Source organism: Lynx canadensis, chromosome C2, assembly GCF_007474595.2.
Source record: "Lynx canadensis isolate LIC74 chromosome C2, mLynCan4.pri.v2, whole genome shotgun sequence".
In the NCBI taxonomy this organism is placed as follows: Eukaryota; Metazoa; Chordata; class Mammalia; order Carnivora; family Felidae; genus Lynx; species Lynx canadensis.
This window is the reverse complement of record NC_044311.2, coordinates 1,174,710-1,199,996: the sequence shown is the minus strand read 5'-3', so window position 1 is coordinate 1,199,996 and position 25,287 is coordinate 1,174,710. Positions and strand designations below refer to the sequence as shown.

Below are 25,287 nucleotides of genomic sequence, written 5' to 3'. Positions count from 1 at the left end.
TCAGGTTGAAGAAAAAGGATGATTTTTGAAACCCTGCTGACTGGCAAGCCTTTACTAGTATTTACACGGAAGCCTTATGTTTAAGGGCTGGGCATGGTGATAAAATGACACGCGGTAAAGAAGCGCTGTTCGCTCGCTTCCAGGAAAAATGCCAATTATGGAACGGAGCTTCGTTTAACTGACCCAGATGCTCTTGGTGCAGTGAGACAGTCGAGAAGCCCCACACGCATGAGAGGTGCTCGGCGTCACTAGCCATCAGGGAAGCAAAACGCAAGCTACAATGAGATACCACCTCACGCCCACTAGGATGGCTATAATTAAAACAACAACAACAACAAACCCAGCAAAGAAGGGTTGGCGAGGATATGGAGAAATGGGAATCCTCGTGCGCTGCTGGTGGAATGTAAAATTGTGCAGCTGTATGGAAAACAGTTGGGTGGTTTCTCAAAAAGTGTAATGTAGACTTACCATATGATTCAGCAATTCCACTCCTAGACATACACTCAAAAGAACTGAAAGCAGGGACTCAAACATATCCGTATGCCAATGTTCGCTGTAGCATTATTTACAATTATATTAAAATAGCCGAAAGGCGGAAACAGCCCAAACGTCCACCAACATACAAGTGGATAAACAAAATGTGGTCTATCCATACAATGCGGTAAGATTCAGACATGAAAAGGAATGAATTTCTGATACATGCTACAACATGGAGGGACCTTGAAAATACTACAGTAAGTGAAAGAGGCCAGATGCAGAAGGACAAATAATTCTACGAATATCTGGAGTAGACAACTGCATGGAGACTGAAACGAGAGGTCAGGGGGTTGGGTGAGAGGGGTCTGGGGAGTTAATCCTTCATGGTGGTGGCTGTGCGACGTGGTAAATGTAATCACTCTCACTCCACTGTACACTTAAAATGGTTTAAATGGCAAATTCTCTTGTTCATATTTCACGACGATACAAAATGTTTTAATAAAAGGCCCACAGCAGGGGCGCCTGGGTGGCGCAGTCGGTTAAGCGTCCGACTTCAGCCAGGTCACGATCTCGCGGTCCGTGAGTTCGAGCCCCGCGTCGGGCTCTGGGCTGATGGCTCAGAGCCTGGAGCCTGTTTCCGGTTCTGTGTCTCCCTCTCTCTCTGCCCCTCCCCCGTTCATGCTCTGTCTCTCTCTGTCCCAAAAATAAATAAATGTTGAAAAAAAAAATTAAAAAAAAAAAAAAAGGCCCACAGCTCTTACTACACCCACATTTCTACCATCTTCACTCTCATAGTAATGTTTCGGTCCTCTTTTCCTGGGAAAGTTTGTGACCTGAATTATGCTACTGACACACACAGCATAAGCTCCTCTCGGTAAGTATCGTGACTGCTCGCTTATGTGCAAGCTAAGAGCCTTACACAATTCTCATGCGTGTGTCTTATGTCACTGCAGTCATAGAGATACTTACACTCTTCCCTCTGCCCTTGAAGGCACTGATGCTGGAACCTACTTGAGTCAAGCAGGGTTCCTCTTTGCAAGCTACACACACCAATTCTGTTTTGCTTGGACAAAGAAGGGGTTTGTTAAAAGGAAACCAGGCAGCTTGCTTGCGTACCCTCTGAAAGGTCTAAAGAACCAGGCGTGGCAGTCGCCCAGCCAGGAGCAATGTCCAAAATCAAGCACGGAGTTGATCCAGTGAGGGTGCCAGGGCCACAGCTGCGAGACAGAGAGACGTAACAGCCCTGACGAGAGCCTCTGCAACAGCATCCCTCACCGGAGAGGACGCTGCACGGTACTTCCTTTCGGGGACCACTCGCTTCCAGCTCAAAGTTTGGAGTGGCAAGGTTATAACTGTCTGAAAATAAATCACGTGCCTGTATTCGTGGCCCAGAAGCCAGGGAGGCTGGGAAGGGAGCGCCTGGCACTGCCGGCTTCTGGGGAGTTGTGGGGTGGACTGTGCCTCACCAGGTCAGAGGTTCTGTGGACACAAAAGGGAGATTCGATGCTCAAACATAAAAAGAATGACTCATGTTCACTGCACCCTGTCTTTAGGCAAACCGATTTGCAAATGAGCAATTTAAGCTAAATATGCCTGGCAAGGGTTCTCAGCAGAGAAAGCAGTGCCACCTAAAATGCCAAGCGAGCAAGAGCTCGGTCCTTTGGAGAAGCCTCAAGGAGCAAGGTAGTATTAAAATGTGGGGAGGAGAGCAGTGGAGACGAGCTGCACGATTTCACAAACAGACTGCAAAGCTAAATCTGGGTTTCAATCCTGAAAATGGTGGAGAGCCTGAAGGCTTTTAAGGAGAGAATAAAGTCAGATTTGTGTGTAGAACAATCATTTTAGCAGCGGAATGGATTGAGGTCCCCGAGCCTGGATGCCAGCTAAGAAGACGTTATCATTCCAGAGAGAAATAGTGACGGCCGGTTCTGAGCTCACACACAGGATCTGAGTCAGGAAGAACCGAATTTAGACAAAGTGATGGCCTAGACTGGCTGCTGGCTGCTTGAGCGTGGCAGTCAGGGTCGTAAGTCTTGGCCAAGACTAGGCTGACAGTGATAGAGGAAATGGGTTCTGGGTGGCTGACTTTAGATCGCTGGGCGCCATCAGGTGGACGCATCAGGTAGACAGGAACCTGTCTGTTCCACAACTTCTGCTGAACATGGAACAGCGGAAACTGTGGAACAGACAAGTCATGCAGGGAGTGTACGAGGGACAGGAGAGGAGGGAGGGGATGATTCCTGAGATAGAGAAGCCCATCTAGAAGGTCAAGAAGGAATAACCAAAGAGAGAGGAGGAAAGCCAGGAGACCAATCTCTCAGGGCCGCCCAAGAATGAATTTCTAGAGTGAAAGGAGCTGGTCATCTCAAACAAGCGTTGTGTGTGGATCGTGTATTCATCCTCCCACACTCTGTCCCTGCACAAGGAGGAAGTAACGCAAGGGAGTAGAATTATTACGCAGGGAAAGACTCTTTGTCTCTCTTCACTTTTCCTCCTAAGTTCCTCAAATAGACCCGAGTGGTGGAGGAGGAGGAGGCTGATACAAGTAGGACCAGCACAGGCCAGCTTCCAAACCTGCTCCTCTCCGGGGCAAATTCTCCTTCTGTCTTCAATACCGAAATGTGAGCAATTTATGAGGAATCTAACGAGGACTGGTCACTTCAACCCTCAGGTTTTCTGGAAATCCCTCCCTCCAAATCCAAGGATCTGCCGCCACTATAACATGCCAGCATCATCTCTCTGCTTTGGATTTGTTTGTTTTGTAACACAGCAATCACTTCTCTTTTCAAATGACAACATTCAATATACTCCAGCATAATCACATAATATACTTAGAAAGTATTAAGTAAAAAAGTCATTGAAATCAGCACATTGAGGGAAATAAAACCAAGCAAATGATGAAAATGAGGAAGCCTAAAAAAGACTGCCAACTTATCTCCTCAGTCAGGGGTATGACTAACATATGGACTGCAGAATTATCTTTCTCATTTTAGACTCACTTTCAGAATTAGCAACATACTAATTGTCCTGTTCTGTCACCACATCTTTAAATATATTCATATTTTATTAATCTCTCTCATTAGCCACCATTTTGAGAATTTCCTCACTGGACTTAGAGATGTAATATTTATGATCACTTTTCCAATGCGGGAAACCGTGCGTCTGTGGAGCACCGCAGCTCGCCTCCAGCCCTGAGGAAGTCTCGGCAGGCACATCAACACAGCAATACTAAAGCAGTCATCAACAAGTCAGAGAAAAAAACCGCTTAGAAAGCACCACAGTTGGGGAAAAATTTCAACAGACTGAGATCACTGAAAAAAACATCGTGGGTAATACAACCTATACGAAATTTAAGAAGAGTTAAAACTAAGCGGCCACAGAAGTCGGGAGAGTAGTTACTTCTGGTTGGCACTGACTGGAAGGGCCAGAAGGGGCTTCTGGAACCATGTTCTCTGTCTCGTGAATATGCTTACTTCCTGAAACGTCACTGAGCTTCATACGCACGACCAGTATCTATATGTACGTTACACCTTAATACAAATTCCCCAAAATACGTTTTATAAAAAAGTAGCCTATAAATATTACAGAATATAGCATCTATATCCTTATTTCAGCCCAGCTTTAAGAAGTCACAGGAGAGGTCCCTTAAAATTCTCTTAGGGCCTAAAATAATTTCCAGCTTAACAGACTCCAACGATGGTGGAAACTGGCGTTTACGATAGATGTGCAGGGATATACACGTGTGTTTACATACGGCCCCCAAAGCAGGCGCAACGCACACACCGCACTCCTCTTCGGTGGTGTGGAGCAACCACGGGATTTAAATCACAGGTTTATGCGCGATGAGTCTTGGGGAAGGGTTTCACGTTTTGTTCAATGGTTGTGTATTTATAAAAATGTAATTTCAAAATGCCTCCCGGCCATCTGAAATATCGCAACACACCCAGCAGGCCCCTTACAGATAACGTACTAGACGTCTGCTATTATGCCGACAACAGCGGCCTTTGCAACACACTGGGTATAAATCAGAACAAGTACAATCCTAATCCAAGCAATACAAAATACGGCATAAGCTAAACAGAAGATGAGTGGATGCTTCTTCAGTTCATAAATGAATGCCATACAGTAAAACTGTCGGAAACTGCCAGAACAAACTCAATTTTTTCCAGACAGAAAAATACTATTGCAGAATTCTGGGCTTTTGTAGGTTAATGGAGCCACCTAAATCCAAACCTCTCAATACATCCTCACACAAAACAAAACTGATCAACAAGGAGACAACAAATGAAGCCATGCATTATTCCTGACTACAACGTCACTAGGAGATAGGGAATGCCGTGAATTTCAGGTTACATGAAAATAGGGAAATCAATACCCAAATCCAGTAACACCAGCTCTAGAGCCCACATGTATGTGGGAAGTCAGAAACTTTGAAAAAAGGCAAAGAGGAAAAAAAGAGCTCTAGAGGTGTTGGACAACAACTAAAATCACCCACAGAAAGAGAAATTTCCTCTGTGAGTGAGGAACTACTGATAACAGGTCTGAGATACGGTGGATCAGAGGTTTCCTGGAAAAATCAAAGGGACAGAACTTGAAAATGAACAGAACCAGAAACCGTAGTCTTAAGAAGGCACCATTTCTGGGGGAAGGATTACATAGAAGGATCGGGTATCTCATGGAGGCTGGTGATGATGGGAGAAGAAAGTAAAAGGTAGAAATTATGGTCCTACACAAATCAGAGCAATGCTCACACAAAAGTGAGCAATGCTCACCACAAAACAGGCACTCACTAAAGAAACAGCATTTTTTTTGCAAATTACAGCCACAAAGAGATATTACCTCACACCAGTCCCAATGACTACTATAAAAAGACAAGAAATGACAAGTGTTGGCGAGGATGTGGAGAAAAGGGAATCTTTGTGCGCTGTTGGTGGGAACATAGATTGGTGCAGTCTCTGTGGAAGACAGTATGCAGAATCCCTCAAATAATTAAAAACAGAGTTACCGTATGATTCAGCAATGAGACTCCTGGGTATTTATTTGAAGAAAAGGAAAACACTAATTTGAAAAGACATAGGCACCCCTATCATTGCAGCAGTATTTACAATAGCCGAGATATGGAAACAACTTAAGTGTCCTTGTGAAATGGATGAGGGTGTCAAAAGGTACACACTTTCAGTTATAAAATAAGTAAGTCGTGGGGATGTAATATACAGCATGATGACTATAGCCAATACTGTACTGATTATCTGAAAGCTCCTGAGAGAGTAAACCTTAAAAGTTCTCATCACAAGAAACAAATTTGTAGCTGTAGCTGTGTGGTGTTAGATGTCCACTCGACTAAATGTGGTGATCATTTCAAATATGTAAAAACACTGAATCATTATGTTGTACACCTGAAACTAATAATAATGCCGTATGTCGATAATACCTCAATAAAAAAAAAATGCTTAGGCCAAGAAAAAAGAGAACAGGGAAAAGCATTTTTGCCACACCAGAAGCAGGGAGCACTCGTGAACCAAGGAGCTGATGAGTGATTTTCTTACCCCTGCCAGCTAGCACTACTAAAGCTAGTCCAGGAAAATCATTCATTTCAAAATGAACAGAAAACTAGCAATAACATCTGTACAGAGTTACGAGGAGAATAAAACAGACATTGAGAATCAAGTTGTTTCAGTTTTTGGTTTTGCTCACAAGCAAAATAAAAAAACAATAAAGAAACCCCAAAACCAAGGAAACAAAACAGAAACCACATGAAAGTTATAATTCGAGATTCAAACCTGAATTAAATATTAAGTAAGCATTTACAAATATGAAAGAAAACCTCTAAATAAATTTAAAAACTTTAAAATTATTTAAAAACTCAGAACCGAAATATCAAACAATCCAACAAACGGGAAGATGTGAAGTAAGAATGACAGCCCAGCAAAGAACTGAAGAAAAAGACAAAGTCATCTTAGAAATGAAGATTAAACCACAAAGTGCCCAGGAAGAACAGATAGAATTGAAAATAAAGGACACCAAAGAAAGAATTAAAAAAGCCAAGATGACAAAATTAAATAGAAATGTCCAAATGAAATAAAATGATAGATATAGAAAACAGGAAAAGAAGATCCAACATACATATAACTGAAAACCCTAAAGAAAAACATGAGAACACAATTAATTTTAAAAACTATACTTCAAGAAAATGTTCCAGAAATAAAGGAAGATCTGAAACTTCATTTGAAAGAGCCCACTGTGTTTCTGTGGTCTGAACCAGTCAACTCTGAGACATAATACCTACCTTAAAACTATTAGATTTTAAAGACAAAATTTTAAAGTAAAAATAAACGTCTGGGCCTCAATGCAAAATGACCAAGTCACTCACAAAAAGGGAAAAACCAGGCTGACATCAAAGTTTAACAGTAATAAACCAAGACAATATTACAGGAGCATTTTCAGGAAATTTTAAGAAAACTGAACCAAAATATTTTATATACGGCTAAGTTGTCCTTCAAATATAAATGTTATAGAATAGTCTTAAACATTTAAGAACTTAAAAATTCTTCTTGAGGAATCTTTTACTACCCAAAGTAGGGTTCATTGCCACAACACTGCCACATACATATGTGGCATATGTAAGGAATGAGGATCCAAGAGGTACAAATGATTAGTATGCCTACTTTTGTTGGAGAAGCACTGTACTAGAGAACAAGTTTCATGAAAAAAAAGGGACGGATGGAAAGCACCAGAGAGATTTAATTGCTTCCTAGGACTCAAAAAGTCACATACGAATGCTGAATGTTTTGACAAGGCAGAAATGGTGCAACTGAAATGAGAGGAGAAAGGAGAAAGGAAAATACATTAATTGTCAAAGAGATAAAACATAATCAAAGGACGTTTCTTTAAAACTGACAAACCAGGAGCACCCAGGTGGCTCAGTTGGTTAAATGTCCAACTTTGGCTCAGGTCATGATCTTGCAGTTTGTGACTTCGAGCCCTGTATCGGGCTCTCTGTTGTCAGCATGGAGCCTGCTTTAGATCCTCTGTCTCCTTCTCTCTCTGCCCCTCCTCTGCTCGCACTCTCTTTTTCTCTCTCAAATAAATAAACACTAAAACACAATAAAAATGAAAAAAAAAAAACCCTGACAAACCAAATAGTAGATATCTAATAAAGAAAAAAAAAAAGAATTAAGGACATTATAGAAGGTATAACTATAAAGGTACAAAACAAACCTTCCTAAACATCTCAAAAAAGAGAGTATAGACCATACAGAGAAAAAACACAGTAAATATAACATAATACCAGAGAATATGTGACATAAAATAGCATGACAAAGTTGAGACCGAACACATTGGCATCTCAATGCAAATGGGCTTAACACATCAATTAAAAGTAACAGATTCCAAGCTATCTTCCGAAAGAAAACTAAATTCTATGCTACAGATAATAGACACACCTAAATGCAAGTGATTCAGGAAAGCTAAAAATAAGAATAAGTTGGAGAAAAAGAGAAAAAGAGAAAAAGGGAGATATAATTCTAGTATCAGACAGTAAAATTTAGGTCAAAAAACATTAAAAATGACTAAGAAATACTTTTATAATGTTAAATGCCACAATTTAAAATGAAAATCTAGCAGTTATACATCTCTATGCACCAAATAACATAGCAATTACATTCATAAACCAGAAACTACAGTAGGTGCTTTGTAACAGGCGCATAGTATTTAATAGGATACTTTAACACCACTCTGAAATGAAGACAAGTGGACAAAAAGCAATAATTTAGGAGACCTAGGCAATATGTTTAATACGGTAGAGCTTTAATAAGGTATAGACACTGATAACATTACATGATTAATAAAGGGTCTATTTTCTTCTCAAGCACACATAGAACCTTTAAAAGCCTGATCCTATGTTAGGGCACAGAAAAAGTCTCAAACTTAAATGGCATGCATGTATCTAAAAAGGAAAATCCGAATATTCTTTTAAGTAAAACCTGTATGTGGAATACCATTAATGAACTCCAGGCAAGAAGACAAAAAAATGACTCTAAGCTCATGAGTACAGGTATTTTAACTTTTGATTACATCCACCTGCTACTTAAACAACATTCAACTATTTTGAAGACACAGCAAAACGAAAGACTCTCAAGAAGCAACACATATTTTAAAAGCAAACTCCATTTTACTTTGGAGGAATATTCTTAACACTCTTTAAAATTACGAATCCTGGCTTATTCCTTACCCAAAGAATTCACCGAGATCTACTTCATTTTATTCTTAGATTTGTAATTATTCTAGCTTTCCCAAGTTGTTTTATAAGAATGAAGGTAAAATAATGGTCTCTTGTGACTCAGATAAGATTACCTTCTTTCTGAATGTCTATGGCAGAGTTTCTTCTGGCGTTAATATTTTAACATATGAAATGAAGTCACTGCATTGTATTTCTGCTTTGTAATTCCTTTAAAAATACTAATAGCAGGTCTTGAAGTAAAAACACCCTGCCACATGTGATCTCACAGTTCTGTGGTTTCAATGGTAACGAAAAACATAATGAAAGAACCAAGAGCAGTGTCCTAAGTCCGGTGACGTTCTTTCTACCCACTGAACAGAAATTCTCATCACTGGGGGTCACCATGGATATGTCCTCAACTATCACCCTATCAATTCATCTGGCAGCCTCACGTGTGACATCAACTGTATCTTGCCAACAGAGAGAAGGGCAGAATCACGGGCGGCCTTGATTAAAGTCTCAATTATTCCCATAATGATATTAATAATGCAAAGAGGAGACTAAAGGTCTGATAGTGAAAGGCATGAGGATTCTCTCTAAATAAAGAGGCAAAAGTAACTGATGCTTTCATGGTTGCAAATGCCTTGCCTTTGCTTAAACTTCCCATATAAAATGGCTCAAAACTCTTCCTAATGATTTAGAAAAAACAAACAAAAAAAAATCATCGGCTATTATCTCTGACTTGCTATCCTCATTCAATTTAGAGTTGATATTATACTAAATATGAAAATACAGGTAGGTGTGTATAGGGTGGGAGACGTAGATACAAAGACTGGGAAATAATCGGAATAGGTTCTTAGAAATCCCAGTATTTACAATGGAGTCACACAACAGTTCATCCAGTATAATAGTGATTCCTTAATTAATGACATCCACAGATACCTATTTGCAGGGATACATGAAATTTTTAAAGTTATTTTGTCTTTAAATCTTATTTTCTATCGTACGACGAAGTTGCCTTTTTTTGTGTGTAGTTTCATGAACTTTAACAAATGCATAGATTTGCATGACCACCACTCTAGTGAGGGTACTGAACAGTTCCATCGCCCCCCAAAATCCCTCATGCTATATCTTTATAGTCATTCAGAACAAAATTAATTTGGATGCACATCATTTTCATGCTCTTTCCCAAGGAAGAGTAAAATAAAACAAAACAGCCAAAAGAATCCCTCCAGGGCATCCACGGATCACTGACCCAAGGATTCAAAAACACAGTGATAGGGTAAGGTTTATGCACGCTTGGTTCCTTTTTCACGCCTAGCAACGAGAATTCACATAAAAGACATGCCCTGCTCCGAAGACGTTGCTCTCTGACTCGGGAGATGGCTGTTCCTGTTCCACACCAAACAGACGTTCTCTTCTCTCTCTGCCTTTGTGGCCTCTACGTCATGCTCTGGGCCCAAATCCAGCTGGGGCTCAGGAAAGCGCTGGTGCCCCCAGACCAGGACACGGCCCCAGACCTCACGGAGCAGTCAGAGAAAATTCGGCAGGAAAGAAGCCTAAAGCAGGGGTGGTCGGCAGAAAGGGGACCGTGATACATTTCGGAGGGCGGCAACGACAAGTGGCAGGCAGAAGGAAGCAGAGGGACATGCAGGGCCAGGGAGAAAGAGGAATGCAGCAGATGGGAGTGAGGAACAGCCAGAAAACCGGAAGCCCGTCCAGAGAACGGCAGCACTGAGCCTGAATCATCCCCGTCCCAAGTGCCTCTCTCGCGACGAGAGATCACGTCAAGTAGAATTTCCAGGTCAAAGAATACATTTGTTGAAATTTTACGAAGCTCACGTTTTTGAAAAGCAACTTCAACAAGCAACCCAGGGCATTTTTGTTGAATGACCCTGCTGCAACGGATTCTTTACCCATAGTTGCATGATTATCAGTTTCAACGAGCTTTGGCCTAAGAATAATGGAATTCATTCTTATTAAAAACTTATGACACGTTGGCAAACAGACTGCCCCTCTGCTTCGGGCCCAACCCAATCTTGGTACTATCCCGGACAACAAGCAGGACAAAATGTTCGTTATTAATAAGCAGCTTTCACTTTTCCTAACTTGTAGGTAAAACAGATCCAAACCTAAAGTTACAAGCACACCAGTCATTCATTATCCTTCAACCCATCATCTACTGATGATGCAAGAACTTCTATCATCCCGAACAAGTCGAAACTGCCTTGTAAAAGATCATTCCAGTCATAAGTTCTAGAGCTCTACAGCATCAGAGGTCAGCATTCTTATTTGTACGGAACAACTGGATGTAAAACAAATGCACTAACTTCTGCTCATGAATCATTATTCCTATATACATTTGTTTATCTGCACATTAAATCTCCCAGGAAGCACATGTAAGAATCCTATCACAGTGATTGCCCTCATGAAAGAGAATTTGTTGACTGGGAGACAGAAGTGGAGGGATTTTATCACCGCGTCGTTGAACCTTTCAAGTTCTGAATCATGTAAATGTGCCACTAGTCAAAGAATAATTTAAAAATTTACATAAAGAAGATCATTACTTCTGTAAGGAAAGACCTTGCTGTCAGCTGCCAACAAAAATGCAACCGTATCAAAAGATACCATCAGATTTCAAGACAGGGAAATGAGGCACGCTACCACTGTCCTCACACAAAGGCGTGTATGTGTGTGGGAGAGAACAGCTTCTCCAATAACTCGATAAAAAGTTACACGTCTACAACAAAAAGAAGAGCTGAAAAGGAAAGCTTGCGGCCAGCTCTTTCTCCCACTGACGGAAATGCCCACCTGAACACCATCTGCTGTCTTCAGCACTCTGTTCGCCTGTGCGTGTGCGTGTGCGTGTGCGTGTGCTCGAGAGAATAATGCAGCCCAAGCAGCAGCTGAGGTTCTGAGCAAGCAGCACAGTCGCGACGGGACACCGTCTGTCGACCTGGACAACGTTCCAACGTGCAGAGACAGAGGGTGCGGGCAGCCTCTCCGCAGGGCAGGCCCCCACCCCCTCCCCTGTTCCAGTGTCCGCCCGGAAATGGCCACGGAGGAGGCTGGCGGAGCTCACAGCTGCAAGGTCAGGAACGGGAACGTCGCCCGGCAGCGGGAAACCCAACATCCAAATCCAACAAGGTTCTCGGAAAGGAGAGGACTCACCGCAACGCCGCAGGGCAGAACACTCTTGAGCGGTGCACGGAGAAGGACAGACCTGGGCCAGAAGGTACAGCAGCCCTCCCTAAGCGCACCCACAGCTCCGATGGCACTGCTTTCCGTACCGAGACACGGGCCAAGAAGGAGGCGGCCCGCTGACTCGCAGGTTAGCTTGAGCGCCTTACGTTTCTGCACACCACTAACGGTTCCCAGACCAGCGCGCACGGCACGTGAGCCACCCTTAGCAGTGCGACGGGCACCAGTGACAGCAGGGGTAGTGACGTACTGACCGAGACGACAGGGCGGGACATCCTGAAAAGTCAAATTCCATTAATCTTAGCTAACATGTGAGTTGGTAACTATGACGTCAGCTGATAGAGATTTGAAATAAGACCCTTCTCAAGACTTGAGATTTTAGGGGCGCCTGGGTGGCGCAGTCGGTTAAGCGTCCGACTTCGGCTCAGGTCACGATCTCGCGGTGCGTGAGTTCGAGCCCCGCGTCGGGCTCTGGGCTGATGGCTCGGAGCCTGGAGCCTGTTTCCGATTCTGTGTCTCCCTCTCTCTCTGCCCCTCCCCCGTTCATGCTCTGTCTCTCTCTGTCCCAAAAATAAATAAACGTTGAAAAAAAAAATTAAAAAAAAAAAAAAAGACTTGAGATTTTAAACCTCTTTCTTCTGAAAGGAATGAATAAACAGGGCTTGGCGCCCTAGTTTTGAAAGGTCACGGACCTTTATTTTAAAGCATAAAAACTACAGGGGCGCCTGGGTGGCGCAGTCGGTTAAGCGTCCGACTTCAGCCAGGTCACGATCTCGCGGTCGGTGAGTTCGAGCCCCGCGTCAGGCTCTGTGCTGATGGCTCAGAGCCTGGAGCCTGCTTCGGATTCTGTGTCTCCCTCTCTCTCTGCCCCTCCCCTGCTCACAGTCTGTCTGCCTGTCTGTCTGTCTCTCTCAAAAATAAATAAACACTGAAAAAACTTTTTAACATAAAAACTACAAAATAAGAACTCAACTGATAAATCAACCTTCAATTGGATCATCGTTACATACTATTTAGTTTCTCATATTTAAAAAATATGCTCTTTTGGTTAAACCCTTAAGAGCTTCTTGCCTTAGGACTCCTGAAACAATTCTCAGAAAAGTCAAACTCGTAAGTAGATGTAACATTCCAAGTTGCTTAAAACTTTTCTTTTAGTTTGAAATTATTTACTTAAAAATCACCAAATACAACCTTACCGTTTTTAATGATTCCATTAGCCAACATCAACCTCTGTCCCTCCCTCATCGCTCCCAGTGTGCTGCTGCTTACTGCCCGTCTACCTGCCCTGACGCTTCTAGAAACACATGAGGAACATCCTGAGCCAGTGAAAGGCTTAACAGCAAGAGCGTATTACTTGCCATACAATTATCAGCATTTGTGTGCATGGCCTACATTCTGAAAACAGCAAAATATAAAACAGGGGATCAGTTTTGTTCTTAGGCATGACCAGTGAATTCTCAAATGTCGGAAACCATGGCTCACCTCATTAGTTTCCCCTCGTCGGCAAAGCAGTCCTGTGGATGAGCATCCCCTTTAATGCTGACAGGAGTTACGAGAGATTAAAGAAAGGAAAACCAAAGACGCCGATGCCTCCTGACACGTTCCTTTTAGCAGTACCTCTAAAAATGTGATTACAAAATCTTATTTGGAGTTTGAAAAAAGCCGCTTGCTATACAAAATCAAATTTTAGATTAATTGGTATTAGGTCGCTTCAGTTTTAATCAGTTTTGGGAAAGAATCACGTCTTTCATCTTGCAAGCATATCCTGAACAACAGGCAAAAGATTTTCCAAAACGTGTTTTTTCAGTAAAGTGTCATTTTTAAATTTACAGAGTAAACACCACTCGCGCAGCTCATTGAACAAACGCGCTGGGGTGTGAGACCATCGTCATCATCAGGACACGGAACAACTCCATCATTCCAAGACGTGTCCTTGTACTGTACCTTCACAGCCAAACACACACCTCCTTCCTAATCCGGGGCGCCCACGCTCAGTAAATTTAAATGTCCACGTTTGAGAACGGATGCATCGGACAAATCTAGCGGCAAAGGCAGCGCAGCGAGCTGTCCCCATAGACGTGCTCACGTGTCTTCCCCAAACTCTCGGTTGGAAGGATACTGGTGACCTATCGGAGAGCTGTTCCTTCCTCCCGTGGCTGCTTTTCTGATCATTACAAAAGAATGATCATTACAAAAGAATATTAATCGACTGTATTCTTTCTGCTCCGATCCTACCACCTTTTTGCCGTGAAATACTCCTTCAACCTGAGTTCTTTGTGCACCAGTGACCACATTACAGACTCAGTCATTCGCACAGATGGTGCCAATTAGCTTCTCCATGGCGTGCTACAATGAACCTGAAATGGAAGCGCTGAATCCTCCCTTGAACTTGTAGAAATGGTCACAGCTGGGGACCACTGACAGCAGGCAGCATGCCATGGTCACATCTTTCCACCTCATGCTCGAGCTTCCAGAGGAGAAACTTGACCTACAGGCTCAGATTAGGTATGTCATTTCACACACACACACACACACACACACGCACACACACACTCATACACACACACACGCACACACACACTCATACACACACACATACACACACACACGCACACACACACATTATGTGTGTATACGTGAAACATGGCATTTCTATTCCTTCAGCTGGAAGATAAGTGTTTGTAACTAAAGGATGCAAGAAATTTTCTTACAACGTTCAAAATCTTTCCTTTTCGTGGTTCTTAACCTCTTCGGAAATAGTCCATTTTTAGTAACATAGCATAATGGGATTAGGAACACATTTTACTGACTAGGAAGAAATGACAGTGGTAATATTCACATCTTATATTTATAAGCACCCTGGAGTCTATAAAACACTGTCGCACGGCTTCCAATTCAATCCAGTGTTTGCAACATGGCACCCTGGGGGACTACAGAAGAGACTAAAGTCCCTCTAAACCTCTGCAGCTTTTAAGTTACAGACTAAAGGTGGGTGAGGCGGAGGGAAAACAGAAGTGACAACAAAACAAAACAAAAAGACTAGAGGCATTATGAGCTGGGCAAACTGACACCATTTCACCTCATCCAATTAGTCTATTGACGCCGATAATACTAAGAATGTGATACTAAAGCCTGGCCCAATTTTTGAAACAAAATTCCAATGCAAGAAGCAGGTGTTTCCTGAAGCAGGATCGGGCCTAGAGTGCTAAGACAACATTTTGGGCCGGGGGTACTGCTAAAGTGGGAAAGCCTTCCTAGAGGAAACGGGTTATTAAGCAGGGCCCACGTGGTGATAAACGTGAGTTTAAAGGCACGATTTTAACTGAGCGAAAAAACAAGAAGAGAGACATCAAAAATGAGTATTGAAAGGCCCTGCCTGGGGGCCCAAGCCTTCTTAGAGAGCAAGAGTGCCATTTATCTTCTCTGCATCTCCAGTGTGGCCTAGACACTCAGAAGCTGTGTTTTAAATGGAAGCAAAACAAGCCATGTGAAAGCACAGAAGGGAAACCTGAAGAACGAGCATCTTGTATTTCTGCAAAAAAACAAACCAAGCACGCGGGCACACAGAACTGAGACCTAGCCAGCAGGACGGCAGACCCTGAAGAGGCAAGGTGGACGCCACGATGGGAAAGAAGGCTGGGCGCACTCCAGCGGTCGGGACCGATGTGGAGACAGCAAGAAGGCACTGAGGCAGAGGAGGGCAGGCTGTGGTGCAGTGTGGAGGACAGCCCCACCGTCTACAAGCACGGGGCCAGGCTTCACAGAAACAAACCCACCGCGGCCCCCCGCAGAGTCCCACGAGGGGCTAACTCCCTGGAGTCACGGGAGGACTAGAGGCTCCAACCTACTCAGGTTTACCTGTCACTGGCGTGGCCGAGGAGAGTTACATCAGTGAGGATAAACGATTACTGCAGTTCTCCCCTGAGCATGTCAGAAGAGACCCCTTGGAATGAAATGGAATGCAATGTCATCTTTTCACCGTGAGCGCTGGGCCCTCTATCAGTTTCCCCACACTTCTTTTTAAAAAATTTTTGTTCATGTTTATTTATTTTTAAGAGGGTGGGGGGCACGAGCAGGGGAGGGGCACAGAGAGAGAGGGAGGCACAGAATCCGAAGCAGGCTCCAGGCTCCAAGCTGTCAGCACAGAGCCCGACGTGGGACTCGAACTCACGAACCGTGCGATCATGACCCGAGCCGAAGTCAGACGCTCAACCGACTGAGCCACCCGGGACCCCTCTCCCCATTTTATCCCTCATCCCCAATTCATGCTCTTCACCCTCCCTGAGAAACCCACACGTTCTCAGCTTTTACCATTCCCAGGCTCACACGTGCTTCTGGGGCAGCCCAATGTCTCCCTCTCCCTCCAAGAGGTCCCCTGCCACACAAGGCCCACCCAATGGGTTCCCTCTGGATTTGGAACTTCTCAACACTGCATCCAATACTATAAACACTGGTAGTCATATGTTCTTAACGCGTCCTTCCGCCTTCTGAAGCAAAACTTGCTTCCCACCCTCGGGGGAAAAACTGAAAACATTTTGAAAGCCTTTCGAATGTATTTTGCTTTCTCGTCACACCATCCCCCAAAAGATAAAATAGAAAAATGGAGAAAGGGGGCAAGTTTGGCTTTCAGCTGATTCATGCATCTGAAACAGAAGATCACTGTCACACAAGGAGGAGGCTAGCAGGTAAATCCTACAGAAGGCCAGTGCACTTGGCGGGTCCGTGCATGGGAGCAGGGAGCACAGGACATATTAGAGGGAGCAGGTAGTTGGCAGAGGCCTTGGGAGCGTCACCGAGAGCACAGCAGAATAACAGTTCTCAGAGACAAATAACCCATGTCATTCCAGTTGTTTTTGGAATTGGAGTGCCCACATTTGAGTATGGATATATACAATGTTCTGAGGTTTCACTTAAAGAAGATAATGCAGCCAGGCATTTAAATTGTGCCTTAAAAGTACAGAGAAACTGTTGATTTTTCTAATTCTTAATCCTTGAACAGTTCTTTTCTGAAAACAACGCTATTTTTAATACAATCTGATCTCTTTCAGAAGTGTGAGGCTTGCTTTTACTAAACTTTCTAGGACAAGACTCGAGTTAGCTTAACCATTGTAATACCTTAGAAGAATACAAAGTAATTTGTAAGATCATATTTAAATAGGTTATGTCCCAACCAACAATTTGGAAGACACTGGGTTCTTCAACAAAACACGTACTTCGCACTAACGGACAAACTTCTGAGCCACGCCCCTAATGCCACATTCCCCAAGGACAGAAGAAACTCACTTAGGCGGTAGTAATTCCTCAGTTAATCAAAAAAGTAGGTAAAACGAGGAATCATAAAAATGCGTATCATTCATGTTTTACTTTGGCAAACCTTTTAAAGTATAATTTATTTGCAAATATTTTAATGTAGGGCCAAGACCTTTCCTTTGAGTAGGATCCTGCAACGGAGTTTCTCAGTCTTCCATGCATAAATAACACCCGTTAGACAACGTTGAAGAGCTTCAGGATTGTTTTCTTTAAAGAAGAAGGAAAACTTAAAGACACACGAGGAGCAAAGTGAAAACAGAACCTGGAAGCTGTCCATCTTTTTATGATTTGTCCCTAATCTTTTATAATTGCCTCATCTTTATCCAATCTGATAGTAACTTGTCTTTATGGAGTCTTTCCAAAGGTTTTCACAGAAATGACGGCTCTCTCTGTTTTAGCACACACATTTCATCAGTTTTCATTCCATTTCATTAAATTATGCCAATTACGGTAACAAGAATGCCACACATTAAACAGATCCGGAAACGAAATGCCTCCTGGTGTGCACTCGTCTCAGTGAGGGGACGCTGTCGCCATGGCCCCCTCCCAGCGGGCTGGGGGTGCCTGTGCCAGTCCAGGCCCCGTCGGGAGGGGAGGGAGAGCTGGGCCACCTGGGAGGCCAGAAAACAGGCCTTCTGTTGCATCGTGATCCATTCCATGTCCTGGAAGATCCTGTCTGGAAAAACTGCTAAGCCAGGGCTGTACCTTAGTAATATCTGGCATGTTTTAGGCACACAATAAATATGCATTCAATGAAAGAATGTGCCTTGACGATCTTTAATTACTCCCACCCCATTCAAAGAACGCAGAGCCATGTTTCATTTGGATACAAACTGAAGAGGGCGACAGCCTACAGAAAGACCAGAAAATTACCATGATTATCACAGAAATAAAGGGAAGACAAAACCCAACTCAATAATTCCATTCAAAAGTACCCTAATCCAAAAGTCAAAAACCTTCTTTGCCCTGCTAGGAGCCCCCGATACGTGCTCCGACGTTCAGAAGTGGTACCAAATGAAAATAGTTCATTTGGTTGTGGGTTCCTTTATAATCAAGCTTTTTAATCGAATTCTCAGAGTTTAATCAGTCCTTTCAATAAGGTAGAGAGACTTCTATGAGAACAGATTTTTTTTCTGAAACAACAGTAACAACTAACAAATACTGACTACTTCATCTTGCCAGGCACTATAGTAAGCATGCCGTGTATATTTGCTCATTTAATCCTCAGAATAACTGTAGGTACTAAACTCACTCAAAGATGGATAGCTCATCAGTGGTGAAGCCAGGATTTGAACCCAGAGGCCATGTGCTGAACCCCTGTGTCATACTGCCTAATTCAGCTCACTTTCTTAGAAATAATTTTAATATTTTACCTAAGGGTTTTGTTAGTATACCTCCCCAAAATACAACAAAGTCTTTAATCATAAAGTTGAAATTAATTCTTTTTTTTTTAAGCTTTTATTTTGAGAGAGAGAGAAAGCGTGGGCAGGAGGGGCAGAGAGAGAATATCAAGCCGGCTCCACAAGCTGTCAGCACAGAGCCTGAGGCAGAGCTCGAACCCATGTAGCATAAGATCATGACTTGAGCCAGATTCAAGAGTCCGACGCTCCAATGACTGAGCCACCCAGGTGCCCCACTAATTAAGAAATTAATTCTTAAACAGTTCCCACTAACCCTATACTCACTGAAAAAACAACTATACATGACTACATTCATTCATTATCAAACATTTAATGAGCAACTGCTTAATCACTTGAAAACAAAGAGTAAGGGCAATTCCGTGGAAATTGCTCAGTTACTGAATGTTTACTGCATGCCTATTCTTGCCAATGCTCCCAGGAAACTCGGTCTGGTGGAAGAGACACATCACTGTCCTCTGGTTTTAGGAAATGCTAATGCCATTTATTCATTCACAGGAAAGGCTCTGGGATGTCCCAAGTGTGAACTGGGACAGTGGGGGGCGGGGGGGGCGGTGAAGGGGAAAGGACAGTGGAAAAGACTCTTGAGATTCAACCAAGGCACTGCTCCTTTGTAAGCCACGGGGATTTGCGTTAAGGGCTGCTGTAGAGGAGACATAGGATCAGTACCGTGTTTTGGAACAACCACTCCAGAAGGAGAGAGCATGGGGCAGATGAGGGCATAAAGCGGGGAGGCCGGCGACGATCTGCCGTGAAAGGGTAGGTGAGAACGGGGGGATGTGAGGTTGAAACGAGGGAACTGGATGGTGTGTGAATGACATCCATGAAGTTGTTTTAAAAAAAAGTCCAGACGAGAAATGGTGAAAGCCTGAACTCAAGCCACGCCACCGGTCACAGGAAAGGGACACTGGACAGATGTTCGGAAGTCAGAATCAGCAAGACCTGGTGCGATAATGGGTGGGAAGGGGGGCCGGACTGAGGAGTGGGAGTGGGAGCGGGAGGAGGAAAAGAATGGAGTCACGTCACACGAGGGAAACGTACGAGAGGCAGACTAACGTCTGACCGAGAAACCAATTCGAGTTACCCTGGGGAACAAAGCCGAGGGCACGGTAGCTCCGAGCTGAGGGAGGCACAAGGGCTATAGCTGCTAAGGTATGAACCCCTAACAACCGTCTCGATGTTCACTGCTAACCACTTTTTCGCTTCCTCCTTCGGGTCAGAGCTGGCATCCCTCACTTTTACATCTGAGCAAACTGAGGCACCCAGAGAGGAAGAGGAAGAGCTGAGGTCCTAACGCAGCTGCCTCCAGGCTCTGACACCCAAGCGACTTCCACGCGGCTACACTGCGCGCTGAGCAAGTAATGGCCACAACGACGGTAGAGACAACGACAGCTTCTCTCTGCCGCTGCGGAGCCAGTTAGAACCACAGCGCTCACCCCCGCGCCTCTGCCAAGTGCAGAGGGGGAGCTTCACATGCACAGCGTGTCTATAGCTCGTCTGGAAGAGGGGCAGCGAGACCTGCATTTATCAAGCATCGGCACAATGCAGACACTTGTCACACATGTGTTACTTCTCCTCCTCATGGTGTCCCTGGAAGAGAAGCTGTACTAGTTTCAATCGGCGGTCAGGGAAACGGTCTCACGAGAGGAGGTGACTGGCCCAGGGCCATGATGCACGAAGGGGCAGGAGAGGGACAGAATCTCCATACCTGGAAGCACCCACGTGTATTCCTACATAGAGACTAAACATAAATGAACCGAGAGACAGCGAGCACTCACGTGGAAAAATGTTCCAAATGAGCGAATCCTGTACATAAAAAATAAACATAAAGATTATCTGTATTACACTTGCAGCTTTTCTTGAAGTCTGAAACCATTTTTTTTTTAATAGAAAAATAAACTCTGCGAGTTAGGGCATACAAGAACCATTCCCAGAAGACATCTTTGGTCATTACAACCTGACGAGAATCAGTTCTGTTTCTAAGCAGCTCCAAAAAAAAAAAAAAAAAAAAAAAAAATCACATAACTTCTTTCTTCTTTTTTTAATTTAAGAAAGTGCAACGAAGCGATATTTTTTTTAACTACCGATTAAATATGCATGGTGGAACTGGCTTGCTGGGCACCAGGACCTAAACATTAGAAATGTAGTGCAACTTCTAGGGTGAAGAGTCAACTCACTTTCACCTTAGGAAAAAAACAGCGTTTAGTAGGTGAATTGTTAGCATTCAGAATGTGTAACTGGTGCACCTTGCCAAGTTCAGAACGAAAAGAGGACTGTGAATGCATTTAATGCTAAAATGAGAGATTATCGAACATAGGCTGTTTACAGAATTCAAGTCCTTTCTGTTTTCTTAGGAATTAGAGACCTTTGTGTAATTTCTCATTGTTTTTCCCTGGTTTCTGCTTAGTAGGTTCCATGCCCAACGTGGGGCTCAAACTCACGACCGTGAGATTAGGCGCTGTGTGCTCTACCGACTGAGCCAGCCAGCCGCCCCAAGTGTAATCCCTCACTTAAAGCTGTGATCCTTTGCTTGAAATTACATCAAATAAAGAAATTAACTTTGCCTCAAAAGTGAAGATAATGCTTATTTTTAAAATACATTATTTGGACATTGATTTAATCTTATGGGTTGGACTCTAACACCACCAGGTTTTGGATATTTTTAACCTAAAAAATGGAATTTTCACATGGTTTCATACATTGGTAGGCTATTCTCTTGATCAGCCTATAACAAATTTCTGTAACATTTTACAAATAAAATAGCGTTCAAGTGTCCTTAGTTTTTAAAGGAAACACTAGATGGCAGTAAATACACAAAAGTTGTGACATATGACCCTGTGTTACCAAGCATAATGATCATTTTTGCCTTTTATTGAATTTTATGCTCTACTATGTCAAGCTTAAAAAAAAACAAAAGAACAAAAACCTGAATAAAAAATTTAAATAAAAATTAAAGTTCCCTGGCGTTACTACTGAAACAAATTCATCTACAATTTAAACTGTGACAATACTAATTCTCAACTCCAACTTTATAAAACTGTTAAATTTTCTAAGTCTCCTTTGTCTTAACAAATTCTTTTTTTCTTTTTACATGAATACATTTTGTAGTTTTTTTAAGTTTATTTATTCACTATTGAGAGAGAGAGACAGAGACAGAGACAGAGAGAGCATAAGCTGGGAAGAGGAAGAGAGAGAGGGAGACACATAATCCGAACCAGGCTCCAGGCTCTGAGTTGTCAGCACAAAGCCTGAGGTGGGGCTCGAACCCCCACAGACCGTAAGATCATGACCTGAGCCGAAGTCAGACACTTTAACCAACTGAGCCACCCAGGCACCCCATAAATATATTTTAGATATTACTTAATTTGGAGAAAATAGCTTTAAGATAAAATACCTTAAACTGCTATTTCCATCAAGATGTTAACAATTTACACAAAAATTTAAATACACATATGGCTTATTTACTAGGTTTCGAATTAGTGAAATTTCTATTCTTTTAGGGGCCATGGATGAATATATGTTAAGTACAGCATGCTATTAATTTAATGTGCTACTAGCAAAACACTGTTTTAAATTCAGTAATTAAAACTGACACTATCTAGATTTCAGGAAAAAACAGGTAAGTAAGTATAATATTAAGATTTTACTTCCTTATTTGAAAACCTATCTACAGATCAAAGGAAATATCTTAGAAACATTGCTAATCTGATCCACGGATGGTTTTAATGAACCCTCTCTAACATTCTGAATTGTAATTTCAGTAGGATTTTGCAGACTTACATGGTAATAAACCAAAAACGTATACTTTCTAATTTATATTAAACTTTCTACTTTTTGGATTCATTACAAGACCAGATGGCATTCAGCTCAGGTCTCAGCAACACTAGAATAAAACTAGCTAACTTACTAATTTTTGGGTTATTTCTAACACTTTCTCTGAGCTAGATTTTGTCCTGACACACAAAATTTTCAATTTAGAAAACAAAGCTGGGGTCCTCTCAATAGGTAGAAAGTCAATAAAATAAAAACAGCAAATCCTCAAATATACTACTTTGGTACAAAGGGAAGACTTATTTTAATACCAATCTGTGCCAATATAACTCAACTTTTGATCAATAGTTTCCAAAAAATCAGTAAATAGCTACAGTTACTACAAGCACCTTAAAGCAAACACACACTCAAATAGCCAAAACAATCTTTCACAGCCTTGAAAAAGAACAAAGTTGGGAGTCTCACACTTGCTGACTTGAAAACCTACTACAAAGCTATAGTGCTAAAAGCAATGTGGTACTGGCATAAAGATAGAAAGATACTTATCACCAAATTCATCAAGTTATATATATTAAACACATACAGCTCTTTGTACGTCAATCACACATCAATAAAGCGGTTAAAAAAAACCAGACATATAGACCAATGGAAATTAATTAAGAGGCCAGAAATAAACCCTCACTTTTGTGGTCAAGTGATTTCCAGCAAGGATGGCAACACCATTCACTGGGGAAAAGACAGTCTTTTCAACGGGGTGCCGGAAACACTGGATGTCCTCAGGCAAAAGAACGAAGTTGGACCCTTACCTCACACTGTAGAAAAACTTAACTCAAAATGGATCAGAGACCTAAACTTAGGACCCAACACTATAAAACTCCTAAGAAAAGACAGGGCAAAAGCTTCATGACATTAGACTTGGCAACGATTTCTTGGATATGACACCAAAGGCACAGGCAACAAAAGAAACAAGTAGAAAAACTGGACTTCTATGCATTAAGAGGGTAGTACCAACAGAGTAGAAAGGTAGCCCACAGAATTGGAAAAAAACATTCTTGAGTCACGTCTCCAACAAGAGATCGATATCCAGCACGTATAAAGAATTCCTACAAGTCAACAAATAAGCGAAAGGCCACTAAAAAAAAGAACGGGTGAGGAAATTGAACAGATGATATTCAAACGGCCAAAAGCACATGAAAAGATGTTCAACATCACTGCTTGTCAGGGAAATCAAAACTATAATGAGGTATTACCTCACACCCATTAGGATGACTATTATTAAACAAACAAACAACAGAAAATAACAAATGTTGGCAAAGATGTGGAGAAATTGAATAAATGCTTGTGCCTTGCTGGCGGGAATGTAAAAACAGTACAGCTGCTATGGAAAATGGTATTGTGTTTCTTCAAAAAATTAAACAGAATTACCACGTGATCCAGAAATTCTGTTTCTGGCTATGGACTCTAAAGAAGTGAAACAGGGACTCAAAGAGGTATTGGTACATCCACATTCACAGCAATATTATTCACAACAGCCAAAATGCGGAAGCAACCCAAGTGGCCATCGACTGACGAATGGATAAGATGTGGTATATACACCCATGGGAATATCATGCAGTCTTGAAAAGGAAGGAAATTTTAACATATCCTATAACACACATGAACCCTGAAGACCTTATGACACAAGAGGACAGATACTGGATGATTCTGTTATGTGAGATTCCTAGAGTAATCAAATTCACAAGAACGGAAAGGAGAATGGTGGTTACCAGGGGCTGGAGAGGGGGGAATGGGCACTTAGTGTTTAACAGATACAGAGTTTCAGTTAATGCCTTGAACTGTACAATTAAAAGTGGTTAAAAGGGTACATTTCATATTATGTGGGGCTTTTTTTTTTTACCACAATTAAATTTCTGAAGAGGTTAAAACGGTAAATTTCCGATGTTTACTTCACCACAATAAAAACCAAAAATGAGAAAGTGGTATACATGTAGTTACAACCTCCTTACACTCCTTCACCCTTTGACTTAACTCTGGGTGATCTCAATATTAGTAATGATCTCTGTATTAACAAATATCGGTAACATTTCTATGAGTTAGCTCATTAAAAAAAAAAAAAAAAAAAACCAGAACACACCAAAATAATCACTATTATAAGGATTTAATCTTGGTAACCAGAGGAAATACTTCTTGTTTAGAGGTATAAGTCTAGCTGGTAATGAAATAGCCCAAAACTGCTGGCATTCTGGCCTACGGGGAAGAATTTTAAGCTGAAAAACACGTTTCTTCCGTGTCATGACTGACTCTAAAGTCAGTGGCTGAGACAGCCCGTGGCTGAACTTTTGCCTTCCACCCCTCAGGTTGCCAGGCATCCCCAACTTACATCCTAGGAGCAGATTCTACCCGGGCTAGAATTCAGAGTGGGAAGTCTCCACTAGCATGGAGGAAGTCGGGATTAACTCACATCCAAGCCTTCTCAGAACTCACCAAAGAAGAAGAGAAGACCACAAAGGGTCCCCTGTCTTTGGATGACAGTCGTGATGATCTTCTCCTCCACGTCACCACAGACCAGTCACCTGACATATCATTTACTCTGCCTAGTTGCGTCTCTTAGTAGGTAGATGTACTAAGCTATAGTGTACGTATGTGGACACGTGCGTGTGCGTGCGTGTATGTGTAAAATGTGCACATCTTCTCAGCTACACTAAGAAGCAGAGCTCTTGAGGACAAAAATAAAAAGACAGCTTTGTCTTTCCTTTGCACCAGATTCAGTATCATATACACAGTAGCTCTCAATACTGACTGTGTATAATTAAGGAATAAAAAAAAATGAGCACTTGCCACTTTGTGTTCTGTAAGTAGAACTCAGAAAACGTTATAAACAAATATAGTCAT

At 42.3% G+C, this 25,287-nt stretch overlaps 1 protein-coding gene across 16 annotated transcripts in view; it reads right to left on the bottom strand.

The window, feature by feature from the left end:
* ANO10 (anoctamin 10) overlaps window positions 1-25,287 on the bottom strand; it is a 224,833-nt gene that overhangs the window by 124,787 nt on the left and 74,759 nt on the right. The window contains exons 12-13 of one of the 16 annotated variants that reach the window (XM_030329347.1): window positions 20,403-20,430; window positions 18,010-18,056 (exon numbers count right to left, since the gene is read on the bottom strand). The exons of 14 other annotated variants lie outside the window; for them this stretch is intronic. In XM_030329347.1, coding sequence (XP_030185207.1) covers window positions 18,025-18,056; window positions 20,403-20,430 — 60 coding nt within the window. In that variant the 3' untranslated portion in view covers window positions 18,010-18,024. Of the gene's footprint in view, window positions 1-18,009; window positions 18,057-18,983; window positions 20,431-25,287 lie in introns of those variants that run through there. One more of the 16 variants, XM_032594619.1, reaches the window with a different exon arrangement.